Genomic DNA, 22,500 nt, shown 5'->3' with positions numbered 1-22,500 from the left:
ACATGATATCTCATCTGACTTAAATACAGTCAATTAATTACTAAAGGGACTAAAAACACACGCACACGTCCTGTTACCTCAACTATCATTTACATTTCTGTTTTGCTTTTTGCTTTACGAAAAAGAGAAAGAGAGGAAAGAGAGATCCATGGCTTATAAATGTTTAAAGAGGGGGAGAGCAGAATCATCAGTCCAGAGGTCCCCAAGCCCCTTAGTGACACAACGGACAGCTAGAGAGAGAGAGGAGAGAGAGAGAGAGAGAGAGAGAGAGAGAGAGAGAGAAGGAAAAAAAAGAAAGAGAGAGAAAGAAAGAGAGAGAAAGAGGGAGAAGGAGAGAGAGAGGGAGAGAGAGAGAGAGAGAGGGAGAGGGAGAGGGAGAGGGAGAGGGAGAGGGAGAGAAAGTGCATAGGGGAGAAGGGGGATTAAGAGTACATTTAAGAGCGGGAGTTGGAAGAAGATGGAGGACAAGGGTGAGTTGCGTCAGTAAAGAGCTCTCGGTCTCGCTCTCTTTCTACCTCTGTTGGCTGTCTGTCTAGAGAGAGGGAGATGAAAGGGGCGCTAGGTGAAGGGAGACAGCAGTACCATTACAGAACAAGAGAACAGCAGCAAAAACTAGCAAATGGGGAAAGATAACATATTATATATAATTGGAGGAGTCTGGTTGTTTGGGTGTCTGACAGGGACCGGAGCAGTAATGATTCCATTAACACCTCACACAGTACAAAAGAGAAAAGGGGAGAGGGAGACAAAAAGGAGGGATGAGAGAGGGATGGGGGTGGAGCGAGAGATAGAGAGACAAGAGAGCAAGAAAGGGGGAAGAGAGAGAGCGAGAGCCAGGCTGATTTAAATGCATTAGTGAGTCAGTGTTACCTTACTTTTCCCTGTGGAAGCTCTTCAGAAGCTCTGAGTAGCTGTGAGGGCGGGGCAGACACCTTCTTTTTTTGTTTGGAGCAGTGTGTTTAGTACTAAAAGCATTGTGCTGTGCTTCTGGGGGCACATTAGAGCGTTACACAGGGGTGTCACGTCTCTTTGTGACCTCCAGACCTCTTTGTTAAAAGCTGAGTGATTATTGACATAGTTATTCTTAACGTTTAGGCTTCTTTTAAAATATGCAATATTGATCAAGACCAGACAATCGTCAATGGAATTACAATGTAAAGATCTAGGGTGAGTTCTACCTACCCATTGCTGACAGGTGTATAAAATTGAGCACACAGCCATGCAATCTCCATAGACAAACATTGGCAGTAGAATGGTCTTACTGGAGAGCTCAGTGACTTTCAACGTGACACTGTCATTGGATGCCACCTTTCCAGCAAGTCAGTTCATCACATTTCTGCACTGCCAGAGCTGCCCCGGTCAACTGTAAGTGCTGTTATGTGAAGTGGAAACGTCTAGGAGCAACATCGGCTCAGCCGTGAGGTGGTAGGCCACACAAGCTCACAGAACAGGACAGAGTGCTGAAGCGCGTACCATGTAAAAATCGACCTGTCCACGGTTGCAATACTCACTACTGAGATCCAAACTGCCTCTGGAAGCAACGTCAGTACAAGAACTGTTCGTCAAGAGAGCTTCATGAAATGGGCTTCCATGGCCGAGCAGCCACACCCAAGCCTAAGATCACCATATGGCAGTCCGACGGACGAATCTGGGTTTTGTGGATGGCAGGAGAACGTTACCTGCCCCAATGCATAGTGCCAACTGTAAAGTTTGGTGGGCTAGGCCCCTTAGCTCCAGTGAAGGGAAATCTTAAAGATACAGCATACAATGACATTCTAGATGATTTTGTGCTTCCAACTTTGTGGCAACAGTTTGGGGATGACAATGCCCCTGTGCACAAAGTGAGGTCCATACAGAAATTGTTTGTTGAGATCGGTGGGGAAGAACTTGACTGGCCTGCACAGAGCCCTGACCTCAACCCCATCGAACACCTTTGGGATGAATTGAAACGCTGACTGCGAATCAGGCCTAATCGCCCAACATCAGCGCCAGACCTCACTAATGCTCTTTTGGCTGAATGGAAGTAAGTCCCCGCAGCAATGTTCCAACATCTAGTGGAAAGCCTTCCCAGATGAGCGGAGGCTGTTATAGCAGCAAAGGGGGGACCAACTCCATATTAATGCCCATAGGTAGTGTTTATTTGAGAGTCTTCTCCACACAAAGGTTTGTTTGCAGCATTCAGAGGGGGAAGGGCCTTGGTCGGGGAGGTGACCAAAAACCCAATGGTCACTCTGACAGAGCTCCAGAGTTCCACTGTGGAGATGGGAGAACCTTCCAGAAGGACAAACATCTCTGCAGCGCTCCACCAATCAGGGCTTTATGGTAGAGTGGCCAGACGGAAGCCACTCCTCAGTAAAAGGCACGACAGCCCGCTTAGAGTTTGCCAAAAAGGCACACAAACAACTCTCAGACAATGAGAAACAAGATTCTCTGGTCTGATGAAACCAAGATTGAACTAATTGGCCTGAATGCCAAGCGTCACGTCTGGAGGAAACCTGCCACCAGTCCTACGATAAAGCCTGGTGGTGGCAGCATCATGCTGTGGGGATGTTTTTCAGCAGCAGAGACTAGTCAGGATCTACGGAAAGATGAACAGAGCAAAGTACAGAGAGATCCTGCTCCAGAGCGCTCAGGCTCTCAGACTGGGGCGAAGGTTCACCTTCCAACAGGACAACGACCCTAAGCACACAGCCAAAACAACGCAGGAGTGACTTCGTGACAAGTCTCTGAATGTCCTTGAGGGGTCCAGACAAAGCCCGGACATGAACCCGATCGAACATCTCTGGAGAGACCTGAAAGTAGCTGTACAGCAACGCTTGAGAGGATCTGCAGAGAAGAATGGGAGAAGCTCGAGGCTGTAATCGCTGCCAAAGGTGCTTCAACAAAGGTCTGAGTAAAGGGTCTGAATACTTATATAAATGTGATTTTTAATTGTTATCTATTTTATAAATTTGCTAATATTTCTAAAAACTGTTTTTGCTTTTTCATGAAGCGGTATTGTATGTAGATTGATGAGGGGGAAAACTGATTTAAAATGCACCGTATACAAAACATACCTGAGCTTTCAATGACAGACTCACCAAGTGAATCCAGGTCGAAGCTATGATCCTTTATTGACGTCTCTTGTTAAATCCACTTCAAATCAGTGTAGATGAAGGGGAGGAGACCGGTTAAAGAAGGAGTTTTAAGCCTTGGGACAATTGAGGCATGGATTGTGTATGCGTGTATGTGTGCCATTCAGGGTGAATGGGCAAGGCAAAATATTTCAGTTTCTTTGAACAGGGTAGTTAGTAGGTGTCAGGCGCACCGGTCTGTGTCAAGAACTGCAACGCTGCCGGGTTTTTCACGCTCAACATGTCTCGCATGTGTATCAAGAATGGTCCACCACCCAAAGGACATCCAAACAACATGACACAACTGTGGGAAGCATTGGAGTCAACATGGCCCAGCATCCCTGTGGAACGCTTTCGACACCTCGTAGAGTCCATGACCTGACGATAGGTGTTCCTAATGTTTGGTGTACTCAGTGTATCTTACAATAGTAACAAGTAATTGTTCAAATAAAAACAAGTATATATTTGAACAAGTACTTGTTAGTATTGCATTAAAGCACGAACAAATACCTATAAAAACATACATAGCATTACTTGGCCCTGATTGTAAAAAAAAAAGATATGGCCATTTTTATTGTGGGAGTGTGTCTCCGTTAACGAGTGACATTGCCCAGAGGTGAAACGCCTTGCTGTGTTAGCCTGGACCTGGAGTTGCAATGAAGATTTAACTGAGAGTTCGGAAAATAGTGTTCAGCAGTGAAACTGTGGTAATTCCAATATAGTTATCTGCCACAACGATGATCTCACAGTGAGAGGCACCAAGCCCTGCACACAATAATAGCGGAAGTGCATAAAGATGGCGGCCTTCATGCCATATTGTACATGGCTCTCGTTCCTCTTTTTTTTTTTGCAGAGTATAGATGATCCCAATTTTAGAGTCAAGATGCCGGTCATTTGAAAAAGCAGATTGTGCTGATTATTGGCGCGTTGATCCTTCGTACAGGGCGGGTGGTGCTAAAACACAATGAAATCGCACCTAAAACTCGGCCGTCTCTCTGCACGTTCGCCATTCTTCTTATTCAATTATATTCATAGGAGCACAAGGATTGGTACTGTAATCTACATTCCCAAAGGACTCGTGAGGAAGCGTGTGCATGTTCAGCTGCATCTTACCAGAGAAACAAACGGCCTACCTACATGCAGTACCACGGGGTTGAGTTCTCACAACTGAGCCTAAGACAGCTCTAGCAAGGGAAGATAATGGTCAGCTGACACACACACACACACACACACACACACACACACACACACACACACACACACACACATACAAACACACACACACTCTCTCAAATCTGTGGAGTTTAACAACTTAATACGCTGCTACCCCAGGCATCCCCTCTCCTCCACTTCCTCCAAATGGTACGTACGCATCTTCTCGCTCGCTCAGACACTCACAAACACAAGCTGCCTCCAAGCAATTCCCGACCTTCTCTTTCATAACATTGTCCTTGCTATGTAAGGGGGTTGCCTAACACACACACACACACACCCACCCACCCACACACAGCCTTACCCAACAGGGGGTAGTAACCCACATACCCACAGTCGTTATCATTCCATCCCGGTAAACCACATTGTTTTCCACAACGCAACGCTTGTCTCGATACCAACACTTAACAAACAATACGATACCGGGCCAAGTATCGCGATACCAAAAAAATATCTGCGGCCTAGCATCCTGTTCGCCCTGACAGTTGTTCAGGTTTCCGAAAGGTTCTCCAAAAACCTGTCACTAAAATTCACACGTTCCGGCCATTATTACGAGCCGTCCTCCCCTCAGCAGCCGCCACTGGATAGCCGATGTGTGGTTACAAGCCCTTAAGCAACAATCCAGTTCAAGAAAGGAAGTGAAAAAAAAAAGATTGATTAAATACACTTACGTTGGCACAAGTCTTTATGCTCCTCGTACCCCGGCTTGCACACACACCTCCCGATGGGCACCAGCCAGCCCCCGTCGGCGCTACAGTACATCCTGGGGGCCTCAAACTCCTCTGACGCGTTCACACACAGCCCTCTGACCTCCACCAGGGCCGAGTCGCCCCCCGTGACGGTGTCGGGAAACTGGGCCAGGTTGAGCACGGTGAGGGGACACTTCTTGTAGAAGACACGGACAGAGACCAGAGCGATGCAGGCTCCCAGGTCCTGGAAGGCCAGGTAGAACCCCTTCTTACTCAGGTTGCTGATGTCACGCACCTCTGTGTTGAGCTTCATCACACGGTCGCCCACATCCACCTAGAGAGAAGGGGAAAGCAACCAGATTTAGTCCAACTTTGGCCTATTTTACAGTTCTGTTTCAGCTAGAACGGACGCAGTAGGAAAGGATGTTAATGGTCATTATTATTACGGGGATTCTTTTGCCCTCAGTATGTAAGTTGCCCTTAACTCCATGTCCAGTCAGAACTTGTTCCATCCTCCTAATGGTTAAGATAAGAATGGTTCGGGAAATCTGAGGTTCATGTTAGGATTGGGGGGTAAGGTACTCTGATCCTAGATCTGTAGTTAGAGGCAACCTCTCCCTTTGGGAGTCTGTGTTTCCACTGACCTGTGTGAAGCTCTCGTCAGCAGCGATGGTGTCTATCTTGATGTACTGACTCTCCTTGATGAACCACAGGTTGGCGTTGTTGGACTCATAGTAGAACATGTTGAACGTCTGGGAAACACACAAATGGACATTTTGCATTTGATTAAAAAAATGTTGCCATTTTGTTATGCCGTAGCTCTATGGAAAACGGTTTGACCGAAAGATCACTTCTCCAAGGTCAAGATTCGAAACGTTATGACATTTCGGTCAACCGTGGCCTTGAAGCAAGGAGTATTGAACAATTGTCGACAGAGTGGAAACCGTGAGCAGACGGACCTCTTTGCAGGTGCCGGGTACTCCAGGCAGGCTGTTACAGTCTCGGAGGGTGAACTTGATCTCGATGTAGACGCGCTGCGCTCCGTCGCGGGCGATGTGTCGCGTCCTCAGCCAGTTGTTCTGACTGGCCTCCATCACGTTGCACACCTGGTAGGTACGCATGGGAGTGTTCCTCTCATCCATCACACTGATCTCCTCCCACTGCAGAGAGAGAGAGAAGGGAGGGGGGGGGGGGGGGTTAGAGGATTGCAGGGGGGGGGGGGTATGCGTGTGTATTTAAGTGACAAAAAAACATCTGTGTACATTTAAGTAATCACATTATAGTGCGCGCACGTGCGTGTGTATGCGTGTTTTCTTACATGTGCATTTGTGTGTGTGTATGTGTGTGCATGGATGTGTGTGTACGTGTGTGTGTGTGTGTGTGTGTGTGTGTGTGTGTGTGTGTGTGTGTGTGTGTGTGTGTGTGTGTGTGTGTGTGTGTGTGTGTGTGTGTGTGTGTGTGTACGTGTACGTGTGTGTGTGTGTGTGTGTGTGTGCATGTGTGTGTGTGTGTGTCCTTGATCTGGAGAGAGACGTAGGACAGAGCTACTTTGTCTCCCCTCATATATTGCCATCTGTTTCCACTTGTGCTCAGAGAAGTAATTCAGAACACTTCTCGCATGAGAGAGAAAACATTTCTACTCCTTCAAGGAAAGGAAAATAAACCAGTGTGGTTTCATAGAGTTTCAGGGACCAGGACCTACCAAAGGGGAAGCAGACAGCTAGGCTTAAAAACACAGTCGTGCACACGCACACACACACAGACACACACAATGAGCCAACTCAGTATGAATCTCATTTGGGGTGAGGAGATGCACAGACCACCTTCTCAGTTCAGAGTACCAGTCTCTTTTCAGGCTCTGTATAGACTACTGATTGATGAACACATATCACATTTCAACATTCAAACCTCAGACACACACACACAAAGGCAACTATTTTCTGGTCAGTGCAGCTGGCTAATGCAAAACTTTCCCTCTAATTTCACTCGGATGGGATGCAAATTATACTGGAGTGGAGATAGACAGGAGAGAGAGCGAGAAGAAAGACAGAGAGCGAGAGAGAGAGAGAGAGAGAGAGAGAGAGAGAGAGAGAGAGAGAGAGAGAGAGAGAGAGAGAGAGAGAGAGAGAAAGACAGAAAGAGAGAGAGAGAGAGAGAGAATGAAGAAAGGAGAGAGAATGCAGGATTGAGAGAGAAAGAAAGACAGGGGGTTTAAGACAGGCAAAGGAGAGAAAGAAAGTGAGAAAAGGACAGAGAAAGACAAGGGGGTTGTAGACTCGAAAGAAAAAGCTCAGATTTTGGGGATAATTGAACTCGACAGGTCGACAAGCCGGCAAAGGCTTGACACATTTCACCTAAAGTCTTGAGTACTAAAACAGACGGAAACAGACTCTCAGTCAGCTGCTTTTAATCCACTGGGCCTTCCACAGGGCTGGCTCCTGAGCTGGGACTAGAGTAGCACGGAGGAAACAATTTAGGAGTTTGTCATAGGTAGGGCCAGGAATATTACAGACCCAATTGACCTGGCCAAGGGAACCCCTATGCCCTGTGTACAGGCTGTAACCACGACGATGTCATGAGTACCAGCGACATGGAAAACTAGTTACTTTCTACTCGAGGCCAACTCTTTTCCTCTCCCTCTCTCTCTCTCCCTTTCTCTCTCTCTCTCTCCCTTTCTCTCTCTCTCTCTCGTTCTATTTCATCAGTTGGAAGAACAAAAACAACAGATGAGGATCGAGAGAGAGAGAGAGAGAGAACGACAGATGAGGATAGAGAGAGAGAAAAACCGAGGGAGGAATGAATGCGGGTAAATTACAGACGCGGCTGTCAGCTAAACGGACCCATCTGTGTGGAGCGGGACCAGTCGGACATCACAGGAGACTGAGAGGGCATACACGGCTGTACACACACACACACACACTGCACAGAGGCACACACTCGCGGCTAGTTCCCTAGAGAGCGGTGATTATGGAGTTAAAGAGGACAGCTATTGAGGAATAAAGAGGGCTTCGTGACGTTTTGTTTATTTCCCTCAGAGCGGAGGTTGAGTGTGAGGACTACACAGACTTCCTTGCTTGTTTATGGAGCTCTTTCCATGTGGAAGAGTCTGGTGATTGTCAGGCAGTTTGGTCTTGCGGCCAGGTGGGTTTCTTTACTATCTCTCTACCTAAGGACGTGCTTCACCGAAATCCGCGCCTCACCAAATCCTTTCCTCAGTTCTCTCAGTGATGAACTCTTAGTCCAATGTACTCAATGTTCTGAAATGATAGATTAGGGCTGGGTGGTACAGTGTATTTGACTATATACCGGTATTGATAAATCGTGATATCCAGCCTGTAATGTACCTTTTTATACTTTACTCCGCTACTTGAGTCATTTATATCCGCTGTCTCTCTCTCTCTCTCTCTCTCCATGCCGCTTTCCACACAGGTCTAGCCCTGTCACTCAAGGAGCTCATTTGTTGTCGCTCGACCACAAGACACTTGCATTCAGCCTACATGGTCAATGCAGCACATGCAACAATGTTGTTTCTACTTCTTAATGTGAATCTACAAGCGTTCTAGTTTGTGTTTTTTAAGCACGGGCTAGCTAGTCAGAGGAAACGCAGTTAGCTACAGCCTGATACCAGTGATGGTGTAGGCCTAAATCAGTTGTTTGTGCAATAGTATCTTCTAAGCTGAAGAGGATTAGGCAAATCATGAATATGTTAGCTACATGAAGTAGCTAAGAGAAAACATTTCATGTAGCCAAAGATTACAGTGTCCCCTAGGAAACACTGACCAACACTTTGGTACCTACCCTGTCACAATAACTCCTCTCTGGCCGTTTTCTTCGTTATCATGTCAAACAACACTGTTTTCAAAGTGCCCACTATTATATTTGAACTATAGAATTATAATGATAATTGCAACATTTGGTTAAAAATAAGGCCTACATTTTTTGCCAATATCGTACAGCCCTACGTGGCAGTGTGGAAATGATCTCAAATGAGTGCAGGAAATGCAGAAATGCAGAAATGTATGAGTGCAGAATTTTCTTGGGGGTTGAAGTTTAATTGAACAGTATAAAACCATCAGAATGGAGAAAGACTCACGCACACAAGCACACACGCACACACACACACACACACACACACACACACACGCACACACACACACACGCACACACACACACACACAAGACGCTCGTACTCAATCAGTGAACCTGTTGCTATAGCGATGGCATTTCAGTTTGACCGCTAATTAGCATTCTGGACATTGAAATCAATTAGAAAGAACAGTATGTGTTGCCACCCTAGGGTCACACCCTACTCATAAAGCAAATATATTTTTCAAAAACATGAAATACCATCAAATACTGTAAGAAATGTGAAAAATCCCGTAATATTAAACTTTGGCCATATCGCCCAACAACAGACTATTCATTTCCAACATATAGTACAGGTAGAATCAAATGATGCTGGTCATATTCTTGATGTCTATTTTTTCTAAAAGCCTCCTCCCTCACCAGGAAATACGAGAAAATCAACCCAACGTTTAATTGAAACTAACAAGCCTATACTTTCTATCTAAACAAAATAATTCTGAAGTCATTCATATGGATGATGTGAAAAAGAGAGAACTGTTTAGACAGGTTGGAGAGTTTAGCCCCTCTCTCTCAATCACCGAACACACACACGCACACAAGCACACACGCACACACACACACACACACACACACACACACACACACACACCCACACACACACGCACACACACGCACACACACACACACACACACACACACACACACACGCACGCACACACGACGCTCGCACTCAATCAGTGAACCTGTTGCTATAGCGATGGCATTTCAATTTGACCGCTAATTAGCATTCTGGACAGAACTTTCCTCTTTGAGCGTTCTAATCCCTCGACAAATCACAGCGAAGCTGGCCTGATTGCTTTGAAGCGGGCTAAAACCGTCACATCAGGACTCGGGTTAAACCCTTCATTGGCTTAACATAATTTCCCCCCGCAATCATCTTGTAGTTACAGATACTTATACATAATTGGCCATCAAACTCTGAAATAACATCTGTCTAAGAGACAGAGAGAGAGAGAGAGAGCAGAGAAAGGGGGTGCTCCCAAATATACTCATAAAGATATGGGGCCTATATTTGAACCTTTTACTGCAGTGGGCTAAATCAGGGCCGCACAGAATGTTTCTTGGTAGTCTTAAACAAATCTACTTTGAAAGAAAAGTATACACCTCACACACATGAACTATAGAGTTGAAATGTATTACATTTTGAGTTTGCATCTCAATATTACACTTTATATACATCACAGAACCGTAAGGCTCTCCAGAGGGTAGTGAGGTCTGCACAACGCATCACCGGGGGCAAACTACCTGCCCTCCAGGACACCTACACCACCCGATGTCACAGGAAGGCCATAAAGATCATCAAGGACATCAACCACCCGAGCCACTGCCTGTTCACCCCGCTATCATCCAGAAGGCGAGGTCAGTACAGGTGCATCAAAGCTGGGACCGAGAGACTGAAAAACAGCTTCTATCTCAAGGCCATCAGACTGTTAAACAGCCACCACTAACACTGAGTGGCTGCTGCCAACACACTGACACTGACTCAACTCCAGCCACTTTAATAATGGGAATTGATGGGAAATGATGTAAATATATCACTAGCCACTTTAAACAATGCTACCTTATATAATGTTACTTACCCTACATTATTCATCTCATATGCATACGTATATACTGTACTCTATATCATCGACTGTATCCTTATGTAATACATGTATCACTAGCCACTTTAACTATGCCACTTTGTTTACATACTCATCTCATATGTATATACTGTACTCGATACCATCTACTGTATCTTGCCTATGCTGCTCTGTACCATCACTCATTCATATATCCTTATGTACATATTCTTTATCCCCTTACACTGTGTACAAGACAGTAGTTTTGGAATTATTAGTTAGATTACTTGTTGGTTATTACTGCATTGTCGGAACTAGAAGCACAAGCATTTCGCTACACTCGCATTAACATCTGCTAACCATGTGTATGTGACAAATAAAATTTGATTTGATTTGATTTATATACATCACAGAAGACGGAAATATAACAAACCGTTTGACACAGAAACACTGGATTTTCGGTGGCTTTTTTAAAATAATGTTTATTAATTATGAAATAATGAAAAATATGAATAACATTCCACCCATGAGGCCACTAGGTCATTTGACTGCAGGAAAGAGCTACAAGCAATATCATTACTGGTTGTGTTTGTTTTCTATCTTGCCGCAGAAACACAAACACCCCAGTTGTGTGATAGAAGTGGGTCGCTCTGCTCAGACTCCAGCACACATCTGGCTCTGGGGCAGGCCGTACTAAGTCTGACCTGTGGGGGTCAAGTGGTGGTGGATTGAGTCAGAGAGACAGCTATCCAGCTAAGGCCATATCTTGAACTGTGGGAATGTCTGTGTGACCTCTCTGCAGGTTCAGGGGTCTGGGTTTAACTAGATAATCCCCCTTATATGAAACACAAGACCCAGAGAGACATACTGCTCAGCACCTCAGCCCTCTGTTTATATCTCTCTCTCCCTCTCTCTGTCTCTCTCCTCCCTTTTTCTCTCCCGTTGAGAGAACTAATTTCCCATTTTCTTCTCTGTGTGAGAGAGAGAGAGAGAGAGAGAGAGAGAGAGAGAGAGAGAGAGAGAGAGAGAGAGACAGAGAGAGACAGAGAGAGACAGAGAGAGACAGAGAGAGAGAGAGAGAGAGGGGGGGGGTGTAGCCTATAATGCGTTTTTCAGTTCCCTAAGGTTGCTGCCACATGTCAGACTCGTTGACAGCCTAAACGTCTGGTTCTTGAACAGAAGAAAAACCATGAAAAGACAAATGCATGTCAATCGTCCGGTTATTACTGGTGCTAAAGCCGGGTGTTTATCTTGCATCATTTAACTCTGAGTGTGTCGTTCTCTCCCTCTCTCATTCTCTCTATCGCTTTCCATCTCACTCGCTATCTCGCTCTCCTTCTATCTGCCCTCCCTCTCACTATTTTTCTCTCTCTCTCTGTATCGCTCTCTCTCTCTCTCGCTTCTCTTTCTTTCTCCCCCCTCTACCCCTCGCTCTCTCTCCCTCTATTTCTTCGGGTGACTTCAGGCTGCTGTGAGGTGAGGTGCAGGGCAATGCAGGCTAATGCAGGGTATCATCATCCCTGTTGTTATCTCCTGACGCTGTGGAGTGACTCAACCAGCCTGTGTGTCCTATGTCATCTGAAGTAACTACTCCCCCCCCCTCCCTACTCACCTAGTGGGTGCGAGAGCACGGGCACAAAGCAAGCACCTTGAATCACCAAGGTGGCGTGTTAAATAGTGTGGTCTTTATTTCAAACTGTAAACCAGACCTGGGTGAAATACATATGTCCAACCGTCGACTGTTTGTTTTAGCCTGCCCCGATACAAGGGGACCAATGTGATCGTCCCCAAAAAAGTGCAAACTCCACCCACCTCCAATCAAGATTATACCTAAAGTATTTGAAATACCTATTTGACCCAGGTCTGTGGTTAACATTATACATTCAGCTAAGCATTCACGCTGGAATGAAACCCACAGCCTTGGTGTTGCCAGCAAACAAGGCTGCAATCACACCGACTTCCTTTCAATGAAGCTGCCTTCACTGACAGAAAGAAAATACTCAAGATTTTAGCTCTCTGTCCCCTATCACTCTCTGTCCCCTATCACTCTCTGTCCCTATCACTCTCTGTCCCCTATCACTCTCTGTCCCCTATCACTCTCTGTCCCCTATCACTCTCTGTCCTCTATCACTCTCTGTCCCCTATCACTCTCTGTCCCCTATCACTCTCTCGCTCAGCTGGTTTCTACTAACATTCCTCTGCTATTTCTTGGCGGATTTCCTTTCATTTGTTCATTCTTTCTCTCCATTCCTCTGTTGTGTTCTAAAGAGGCGTGACACTGGGCTGTTACCTTCACAGCAGCCCGTTACGCAACTCAACCCCGGTGTTACGTAAAAAATATTAACCCCCCCCAAATCGCAGTCGCCAAAAAAAAAAACGGAGCCAGCGACAGTCACATTATTTTCAGCGCAGCGGAAATAATTAGTAAATTCCCCCTCCAGACTCCAAATATAGCTATAGAACGCTTAAGAAGCCATCACTCTAACCTCCACTGCTCTCTCTCTCTCTGCACTGCTGCTACTGAATACACCCTGCACTCCACTCTAGACAACTCACTGATTCTAATAAAACGACTACCTCACTGATGTCAGTGTCTCCAGCCAGAGTCAGAGTTTCATACTGCGCACACCGATCCAATGCTTTCAGGTCTACACAAGCGCCTATTGTCGTGATGAGTGCATTGTTATTTTCATCAACAACACAATTGTGACAAAAACATTAGTCAAACACCTGTTTTTCAGTCGCAATTGGCGAGACCATAACTAAATTAGATTCCGACAAAAACTATAACCTAAACTACAATTATTTTTTGAATCTGACTACTAGGTGGACTGGACAATGTTGTTTTGGAGAGATCTATCTCAAGGCCATCAGACTGTTAAACAGCCACCACTAACATTGAGTGGCTGCTGCCAACACACTGACACTGACTCAACTCCAGCCACTTTAATAATGGGAATTGATGGGAATTGATGTAAAAATGTATCACTAGCCACTTTAAACAATGGCACTTAATATAATGTTTACAGACCCTACATTACTCATCTCATATGTATATGTATATACTGTACTCATTTAAACTGCTGCGTCTTGCTGCATCTACTGCATCCTGCCATCTTTGTGTAATACATGTATCACTGGCCACTTTAAACTATGCCACTTTATGTTTATATACCCTACAGTACTCATCTAATATGTATATACTGTACTCTATACCATCTACTGCATCTTGCCTGTGCCGTTCTGTACCATCACTCATTCATATATCTTTATGTACATATTCTTCATCCCTTTACACTTGTGTGTATAAGGTAGTAGTTGTGGAATTGTTAGGTTAGATTACTCGTTGGTTATTATTGCATTGTCGGAACTAGAAGCACAAGCATTTCGCTACACTCGCATTAACATCTGCTAACCATGTGTATGTGACAAATAAAATTTGATTTGATTGGCGATTGAGAGCATTTCGGTCATAAGCACAATTCATATTAGCAGCACAGACGCGCAGCTCAGTTCTGTTCAGAAGTGGGAAGGATGCGGCACACCCGGCAGACACAGTCTACATCAGCTGGTGAGCTGCGGGGGAGCAAGCGATGAGTGTGGCCAGACAGGCCCCCGCTCCAGCTCTGCCTCCGATTATACACGTCGCACAGGAAACTCTCTTGCTTCACCTTAGCTAACCAGTCACCGCCAGACTTCTGGTTAGCTACCCTTTGCCTGTTTCAATTTTTTTTAAACAATAGCAGAATTGAGCTTAAAAGTTTTTAAAAATCTGTCTAGTTATGTGTTTTCTATCCCTTGAGTAAGTAGGTTATAGAAAAGTAGTTTGTCTTTGAATTTGTAGTCTCGCTCAACCCTCCCCCTTCTCCCGCTGTATGGGCTCTGGAGCCAACGCAGCCAAGACTCCCTCTTTTCCCCAGAGAAAACGGTTTGATTTGAGCCCTTATGCTACTGTTGAAAAGACATGACCCATAATACCGGCGTTACATTTTGTTTTACATCCATAAAGCATATCGCGGACCGTTCTAAAACTAGGCTACTTGCAGACCGGACCATTAACCATTTGTCACGGTTACACTTTGTCATGTTACTTCATTAGCTAGCTACAGCTAACAACCTGCGGCTCATTCAGCAGGACATGTTTTGGAACGTGTTGAATAAGGAATCTACTCATGGAATTTTTATCTGCAACGTTTGAGAATGTTTTTCAACTGAACGGAGCCCTGGTAACATTATCAGTAGCATATATGCAAATATTTGGTGGCACAATGAAAACTGATAGAAAACTATTTATTTACTAAATTGCTCTTGTCACTACGCTATGTCTGACTGGGTAAATAACTTTATTTTCAGTTAATGTGGACCCAATGACTCAGACTTGAGCACTTGGACCAGGACTCGAGCACTGGGACTCAAGACTTCAGCCATAGGGACTCGTGACTTGACTCGTGACTCGGACTTGAGCACAGGGGACTTGGTACTCGAGGTTTAGTGACTCGACTACATCACTGGTCGAAATAGTCATTAGCTCCCGTTCGAAGTCATTGGCCCCCGTTTCACTTTTATTCTGATCATAGAGCTCTAATCATGGAATTCCGAACGCGTCATGTGTCTACACCTACATGTAAATGTGTCTGCCGTGTCCGGACTCCCTATTCCCACGCTATATTCAAATGTCAGTATGCATTCTACAAATGGTGGAACAGGCAAAATATGATAACACAACAACTGATGGCAGTTGCTAACTACTGTAGCTAACTAGCCAGCTAGCCTCTGTAGCTAGCAAGCAAAGCTAAAGAGATTGCAAACGGGTTAGCATAACTATAGCCAAACAAAATATATTTTTTAGAAATATTAGCTAGCTGGCTAGCATTTATGAGGCCACCAAACACGTTACGCACATGAACATATCTCCTCCAACGTTATAATGACAAAGTGCCTCTCTGCATCCCTGACCACCACCTGAAGTGGTCAGCCAGATCTGAACACAATCAGACCACAAAGCGACTATTGTGTGCCTAGACCCGTCGTATCATTTCCATCTTCGTATTCTGGTAGCAGAAGTCGCATGTCAGTGTCAAGTGTAGACACGACTTCTCTCTCGCTCTCGTGTCTGTTTGTTTTGTATGTAATGTGCAATATCTATGTAGGCTGAATTAGGAATTTCCATGGCAAGATCATTCTTCTATAATATAATATTATTCTTATGTACTGTATATGTGTATCATTTGTCTGCTGTTGGGAAGAGAATAGAAAATATTATGAAGAAAATTGTGTAGGTAGACCAAATGTGTGTATGTGCACATGGAAGTGAGTGATTCATGTTTACTATAAATGAGGCAATACAAATGTGATGTGACTGTGATGTGACTAAAATGTGACTACAATGAAAGGGCATTTAGTTGACTAAAATGGCCCTCTGTTTTCGTCATTTTGACAATAACTAGACTGAACATTATTCAAATGACAAAAATGAGGCTAACATGCTGACCAGACTGGGCGTCCGCGTGCGCCTTCGCTCGCTTGTTGATTTGGTCAATCCACACCAGACGCGATCAGGACACGCAGGTTGAAATATCAATAAGAACTCTGAACCAACTATATTAACTTGGGGACAGGTTGAAAAGCATGAATCATTCATGGCAATTTAGCTAGCTAGCTTGCTGTTGCTAGATAATTTGTCCTTGGATATAAACATTGGGTTGTTATTTTACCTGAAATGCACAAGGTCCTCTACCCCGACAATTAATCCACAGATAAAAGGGAAACCGAGTTAGTTTCTAGTAAACTCTCCTACTTCAGGCTTCTTCTTCTTCGTTGGACTTTATATGGCGGTTGGCAACCAACTTTAAAGTGCATTACCACCACCAACTGGACTGGAGTGTGGACCTCAGTTCATCTTTCAATCACCCACGTGGTTATATGCTCCTAATACCCAATGGGGAGATGGGAGAGGTGGGACTTGCATCGCGTCAAGCATGACAAATAGAACCAAGTTCTATTTTAGCGCTTGGCTACACAGATGCTCGGTGATGCGCGCGAGCAGTTTGGATGCAATGAATGAATAACATGTATGTGTACACTTATTTTGCAACGCTCGCGGGTGTGGTCAGCATATAAGACTTCATTATATTTTTGTCAAAATGACTAAGATGAAACTAAATCTAAAACACACTGCTAAAATGAACACTGGGTTAAAGTTGGTTTGGTAAAGTTTGTGTCTGTGTGAGCGCCTGTGGATCAAGATTGATCCAGTATGGCCGCCTCGTACAGAAAGTGATGTCACAGCGCTACTCACCCCCTCGGCAGGGTAGGCCTCCCAGCCTAGGTTTCCCAGAGCAGACATGGAGTCCAACAACGTCACTGCAGACAGACAGAGAGAACAGACTGGTTAACACAACACACACTATTACAGCAATAAGACACCAGAGGAAGGGAGGGCCGTCGTGGTTATTGGAACATCTGTGCTGTCAACGGTGGGGGGGGGGGGGGGGGGGGGGTGAGGCCAGGTCAATGGGATAGCACTTACAACAGCACATTAGAACAACATTTACTGCCTCAGATTCACACAGGCTCCACCACACACCCTTACCCCTTTCCATAGCAAAGGGACGGAGTGAGGGGTGGAGAGATGGATGGAGAAAGAAATGATTGATAGAGGGAGAGAGAAAGGCAAGGGCTGGTGAGAGTGACAGCAAAGAAGAGAGATGGGAACAGAGAGAGCGATGAAGAATGAGAGGAATATCCGGATGGAGGAGGACGGAGGGATGGACGGCCAGAGAGAAGGAGTGAGGTTGAGACAGAAAGGCTAAGAGATAGCTAAGAGAGCTAAAAGGCTGTGTATTTAGATCCAGATGGAGCCAGTTTCTCCCACGGTGTGTGAACTGTGCTTTCCCTGCCTGACGCCATTGAGCCCTAATTATGGCCTCACCACTGCTAACCATTAATATTTAATTATCCTCCATCTGCAGAGGCTGCCGCCAGCCCCCTCCCTCCCTCCTCTCTCTCCCTCCCTCCCTCCCCTCTATATCTCCCTATCGCTCTCTGCTTTGGTACTTCTTGTGCGCTCTCTCTCTCTCTCTCTCCCTCTCTCTCTTTTCTGCCCTCTCTCTTCTCTGCCCTCTCGCTTCTCTGCCCTCTCTCTTCTCTGCCCTCTCTTACCTGCTGTCTCTCTCACCCTCTCTTTTCTGTCTCTTTCAATCTGCTTCTCTCCCTTTCACACTCGCTACATCTCCATCTCTCTCTTTCTCTCATTCTGTGCCAGAGGTCTGACTAGGGCCAAAAGAGAGTTACTCCTCGGGCTCTCAGCCACAGGTCCCAGATCAGCTGTCCAGGCTCCTGACCTGAAACATCATCAGTTGGCTTTAATAACTGACCCAGGAAACCAGGGGGAACTAGTGCCAAAACACAGACACAGGCAGTATTTTCAAGGATAATCTCGGCACTTACAGTAGAACCAAATCTCAAATGAGGGCTAACCAGCTAAAAGTCGGGGAACTTCATCTCTCCAGACGTCCAATTCATTCTTGTTGGAAGATGACGAAAAACATTATAGTACAAAATGAATCTTTTATATCACACTTTTTTTTCCACTCGGGAAAGACGAACACACCCAGGAGCAGAAAACAGAGTAGACTGCTTTATTTTCATCTAGCTCCTGTTCCACATTTAGATATGAGTCTTTCTACATTCCTCCTCTCAGAGGGCGCCTGGGCCTGGTGGCTAATGAAACGCATTTGCCTCCCCTCTCCACTGAACGTGACATTTCTAAATGAATAAAGCAGTAGGGAGAGTGTGTCTGCTGTGTGCACGGGACATTTATCTAGCCCGCAGGTAGCACTAGTACCATAAGAACAGTCCAACATCTTCTCTGCTGTCTCTGTCGCTCTCTCTTTCACTGTCTCTCTCTCTCTCTCTTTCACTGCCTCTCTCTCTCTCTTTTTCACTGTCTCTGTCTCTCTTTTTCACTGCCTTTCTCTCTCTCTCTCTTTCAATGTCTCTGTCTCTCTTTTTCACTGCCTCTCTCACTCTCTCTCTCTCTCTTTTTTTCACTGCCTCTCTCTCTCTCTCTTTCACTGTCTCTGTCGCTCTCTCTTTCACTGCCTCTTTCTCTCTCTTTTTCACTGCCTCTCTCTCTTTTTCACTGCCTCTCTCTATCTCTTTTTCACTGCCTCTCTCTCTATCTCTTTTTCACTGCCCCTCTCTCTCGCTTTTTCACTGTCTCTCTCTCTCTTTTTTTCACTGCCTCTCTCTCTCTTTTTCACTGTCTCTGTCTCTCTCTTTCACTGCCTCTCTCTCTCTCTCTCTTTCACTGTCTCTGTCTCTCTCTTTCACTGCATTCTGTCTCTCTCTTTCACTGCCTCTCTCTCTTTCACTGCCTCTCTCTCTCTCTTTTTCACTGTCTCTGTCTCTCTTTTTCACTGCCTCTCTCTCTCTCTCTTTTTCACTGCCTCTCTCTCTCTCTCTCTCTTTCACTGTCTCTGTCTCTCTCTTTCACTGCATTCTGTCTCTCTCTTTCACTGCCTCTCTCTTTCACTGCCCCTCTCTCTCTTTTTCACTGTCTCTCTCTCTCTCTTTTTCACTGCCTCTCTCTCTCTCTTTTTCACTGCCTCTGTCTCTCTTTTTCACTGCCTCTCTCTCTCTCTCTTTTTCACTGTCTCTGTCTCTCTCTTTCACTGTCTCTGTCGCTCTCTCTTTCACTGCCTCTTTCTCTCTCTTTTTCACTGCCTCTCAATCTCTCTCTCTCTTTTTCACTGCCTCTCTCTCTCTCCTTTTCACTGTCTCTGTCTCTCTCTTTTACTGCCCCTCTCTCTCTCTTTCACTGCCTCTCTCTCTCTTTTTCACTGTCTCTGTCTCTCTCTTTCACTGCCTCTCTCTCTCTCTTTCACTGTCTCTCTCTCTTTTTCACTGTCTCTGTCTCTCTCTTTCACTGCATTCTGTCTCTCTCTTTCACTGCCTCTCTCTCTTTCACTGCCTCTCTCTCTCTCTTTTTCACTGTCTCTCTCTCTCTTTTTCACTGCCTCTCTCTCTCTCTTTCACTGCCTGTCTCTCTCTCTTTTTCACTGTCTCTGTCTCTCTTTTTCACTGTCTCTCTCTCTCTCTCTCTCTCTTTCACTGTCTCTGTCTCTCTTTTTCACTGCCTCTCTCTCTCTTTCACTGCCTCTCTCTCTCTCTTTTTTTACTGCCTATCTCTCTCTCTTTCACTGCCTCTCTCTCTCTCTTTTTCACTGCCTCTCTCTCTTTCTCTCTTTTTCACTGCCTCTCTCTCTCTCTCTTTCACTGCCTCTCTCTCTCTCTTTTTCACTGCCTCTCTCTCTTTCTCTCTTTTTCACTGCCTCTCTCTCTCTTTTTCACTTTCTCTGTCGCTCTCTTTTTCACTGCCTCTCTCTCTCTCTCTCTCTTTTTCACTGCCTCTCTCTCTCTCTCGCTTTCACTGTCTCTGTCACTCTTTTTCACTGCCTCTCTCTCTCTTTTTCACTGCCTCTCTCTCTCTTTTTCACTGTCTCTGTCGCTCTCTTTTTCACTGCCTCTCTCTCTCTCTCTCTCTCTTTTTCACTGCCTCTCTCTCTCTCTCTCTTTTTCACTGTCTCTGTCGCTCTCTTTTTCACTGCCTCTCTCTCTCTCTCTCTCTCTTTTTCACTGCCTCTCTCTCTCTCTCTCTTTTTCACTGTCTCTGTCGCTCTCTTTTTCACTGCCTCTCTCTCTCTCTCTCTCTCTTTTTCACTGCCTCTCTCTCTCTCTCGCTTTCACTGTCTCTGTCACTCTTTTTCACTGCCTCTCTCTCTCTTTTTCACTGCCTCTCTCTCTTTTTCACTGCCTCGCTCTCTCTTTTTCACTGTCTCTGTCTCTCTCTTTCACTGCCTCTCTCTCTCTCTTTCACAGTCTCTCTCTCTTTTTCACTGTCTCTGTCTCTCTCTTTCACTGCATTCTGTCTCTCTCTTTCACTGCCTCTCTCTCTTTCACTGCCTCTCTCTCTCTTTTTCACTGTCTCTGTCTCTCTTTTTCACTGCCTCTCTCTCTCTCTTTTTCACTGCCTCTCTCTCTCTCTTTCACTGCCTCTCTCTCTCTCTTTTTCACTGTCTCTGTCTCTCTTTTTCACTGCCTCACTCTCTCTCTCTTTTTCACTGCCTCTCTCTCTCTTTCACTGCCTCTCTCTCTCTTTTTTTCACTGCCTATCTCTCTCTCTTTCACTGCCTCTCTCTCTCTCTTTTTCACTGCCTCTCTCTTTCTCTCTTTTTCACTGCCTCTCTCTCTCGCTTTCACTGCCTCTCTCTCTTTTTCACTGCCTCTCTCTCTCTTTTTCACTGTCTCTTTCGCTCTCTTTTTCACTGCCTCTCTCTCTCTCTCTTTCACTGTCTCTGTCACTCTCTTTTTCACTGCCTCTCTCTCTCTCTTTTTCACTGTCTCTGTCTCTCTTTTTCACTGCCTCTCTCTCTCTCTTTCACTGCCTCTCTCTCTCTCTCTCTGTTTCACTCGCTGTCTCTCTTTTTCACTGCCTCTCTCTCTCTTTCACTGCCTCTCTCTCTCTCTCCTTCACTGCCTCTCTCTCTCTTTTTCACTGTCTCTGTCTCTCTCTTTCACCGTCTCTCTCTCTCTTTTTCACTGCCTCTCTCTCTCTCTTTCACTGTCTCTCTCTCTCTCTCTTTTTCACTGCCTCTCTCTCTCTCCTTCACTGCCTCTCTCTCTCTTTTTCACTGTCTCTGTCGCTCTCTTTTTCATTGCCTCTCTCTCTCTCTCTCTCTCTCTCTTTCACTGCCTCTCTCTCTCTTTCACTGCCTCTCTCTCTCTCTCTTTCACTGCCTCTCTCTCTCTCTTTCACTGCCTCTCTCTCTCTCTTTCACTGCCTCTCTCTCTCTCTTTTTCACTGCCTCTCTCTCTCTTTCACTGCCTCTCTCTCTCTCTTTCACTGCCTCTCTCTCTTTTTCTTTTTCACTGCCTCTCTCTCTTTCTCTTTTTCACTGCCTCTCTCTCTCTCTTTCTCTTTTTCACTGCCTCTCTCTCGCTCTCTCTTTTTCACTGCCTCTCTCTCTCTCTCTTTTTCACTGCCTCTCTCTCTCTTTCACTGCCTCTCTCTCTCTCTCTCTTTTCACTGCCTATCTCTCTCTCTTTTTCACTGCCTCTCTCTCTCTCTCTTTTTCACTGCCTCTCTCTCTCTCTTTTTCACTGCCTCTCTCTCTCTCTCTTTTTCACTGCCTCTCTCTCTCTCTCTTTTTCACTGCCTCTCTCTCTCTCTCTTTTTCACTGCCTCTCTCGCTCTCTCTTTTTCACTGCCTCTCTCTCTCTCTTTTTTTCACTGCCTCTCTCTCTCTCTCTCTCCTTTTCACTGCCTCTCTCTCTCTCTCTCTTTTTCACTGCCTCTCTCTCTCTTTTTCACTGCCTCTCTCTCTCTCTCTCTCTCTGTCTCTCTCTCTCTCTCTCTCTCTGTCTCTCTCTCTCTCTCTGCCTTCAGAAGTATTCACACACCCTTGACTTTTTCCACATTTTGTTGTGTTACATCCTGAATTAAAAATGTTTTATATTACAACGTTGTGTCACTGATCTACACACAATAAGTATTCAAATGCTTTGTTATGACAAGCCTAGATAAATTCAGGAGTAAAAATGTGCTTAACAAATTGCATAAAAAGTTGCATGGACTAATTCCATGTTCAATTATAGCGGATAACATTCATTTTATCATGACTACCCCATCTCTGTACCTCACACATAAAATGATCTGTAACGTCCCTCAATCAAGTAATGAATTTCAAGCACAGATTCAACCACAAAGACCAGGGA

At 45.3% G+C, this 22,500-nt stretch overlaps 1 protein-coding gene across 2 annotated transcripts in view; it reads right to left on the bottom strand.

Annotated features, from left to right (window-relative positions):
- LOC139376280 (eph receptor A4b) overlaps positions 1–22,500 on the bottom strand; it is a 139,424-nt gene that overhangs the window by 103,465 nt on the left and 13,459 nt on the right. For both annotated transcript variants that reach the window (XM_071118641.1, XM_071118642.1), the window contains exons 2-5: positions 17,021–17,085; positions 5,974–6,174; positions 5,659–5,766; positions 4,997–5,348 (exon numbers count right to left, since the gene is read on the bottom strand). In XM_071118641.1, coding sequence (XP_070974742.1) covers positions 4,997–5,348; positions 5,659–5,766; positions 5,974–6,174; positions 17,021–17,085 — 726 coding nt within the window. The remainder of the gene's footprint in view (positions 1–4,996; positions 5,349–5,658; positions 5,767–5,973; positions 6,175–17,020; positions 17,086–22,500) is intronic.

Source organism: Oncorhynchus clarkii, chromosome 20 (genome assembly GCF_045791955.1).
Source record: "Oncorhynchus clarkii lewisi isolate Uvic-CL-2024 chromosome 20, UVic_Ocla_1.0, whole genome shotgun sequence".
NCBI classification, from domain to species: Eukaryota; Metazoa; Chordata; class Actinopteri; order Salmoniformes; family Salmonidae; genus Oncorhynchus; species Oncorhynchus clarkii.
Note: the sequence above shows the minus strand (reverse complement) of the source record. Positions and strands in the feature narration are given on the sequence as shown.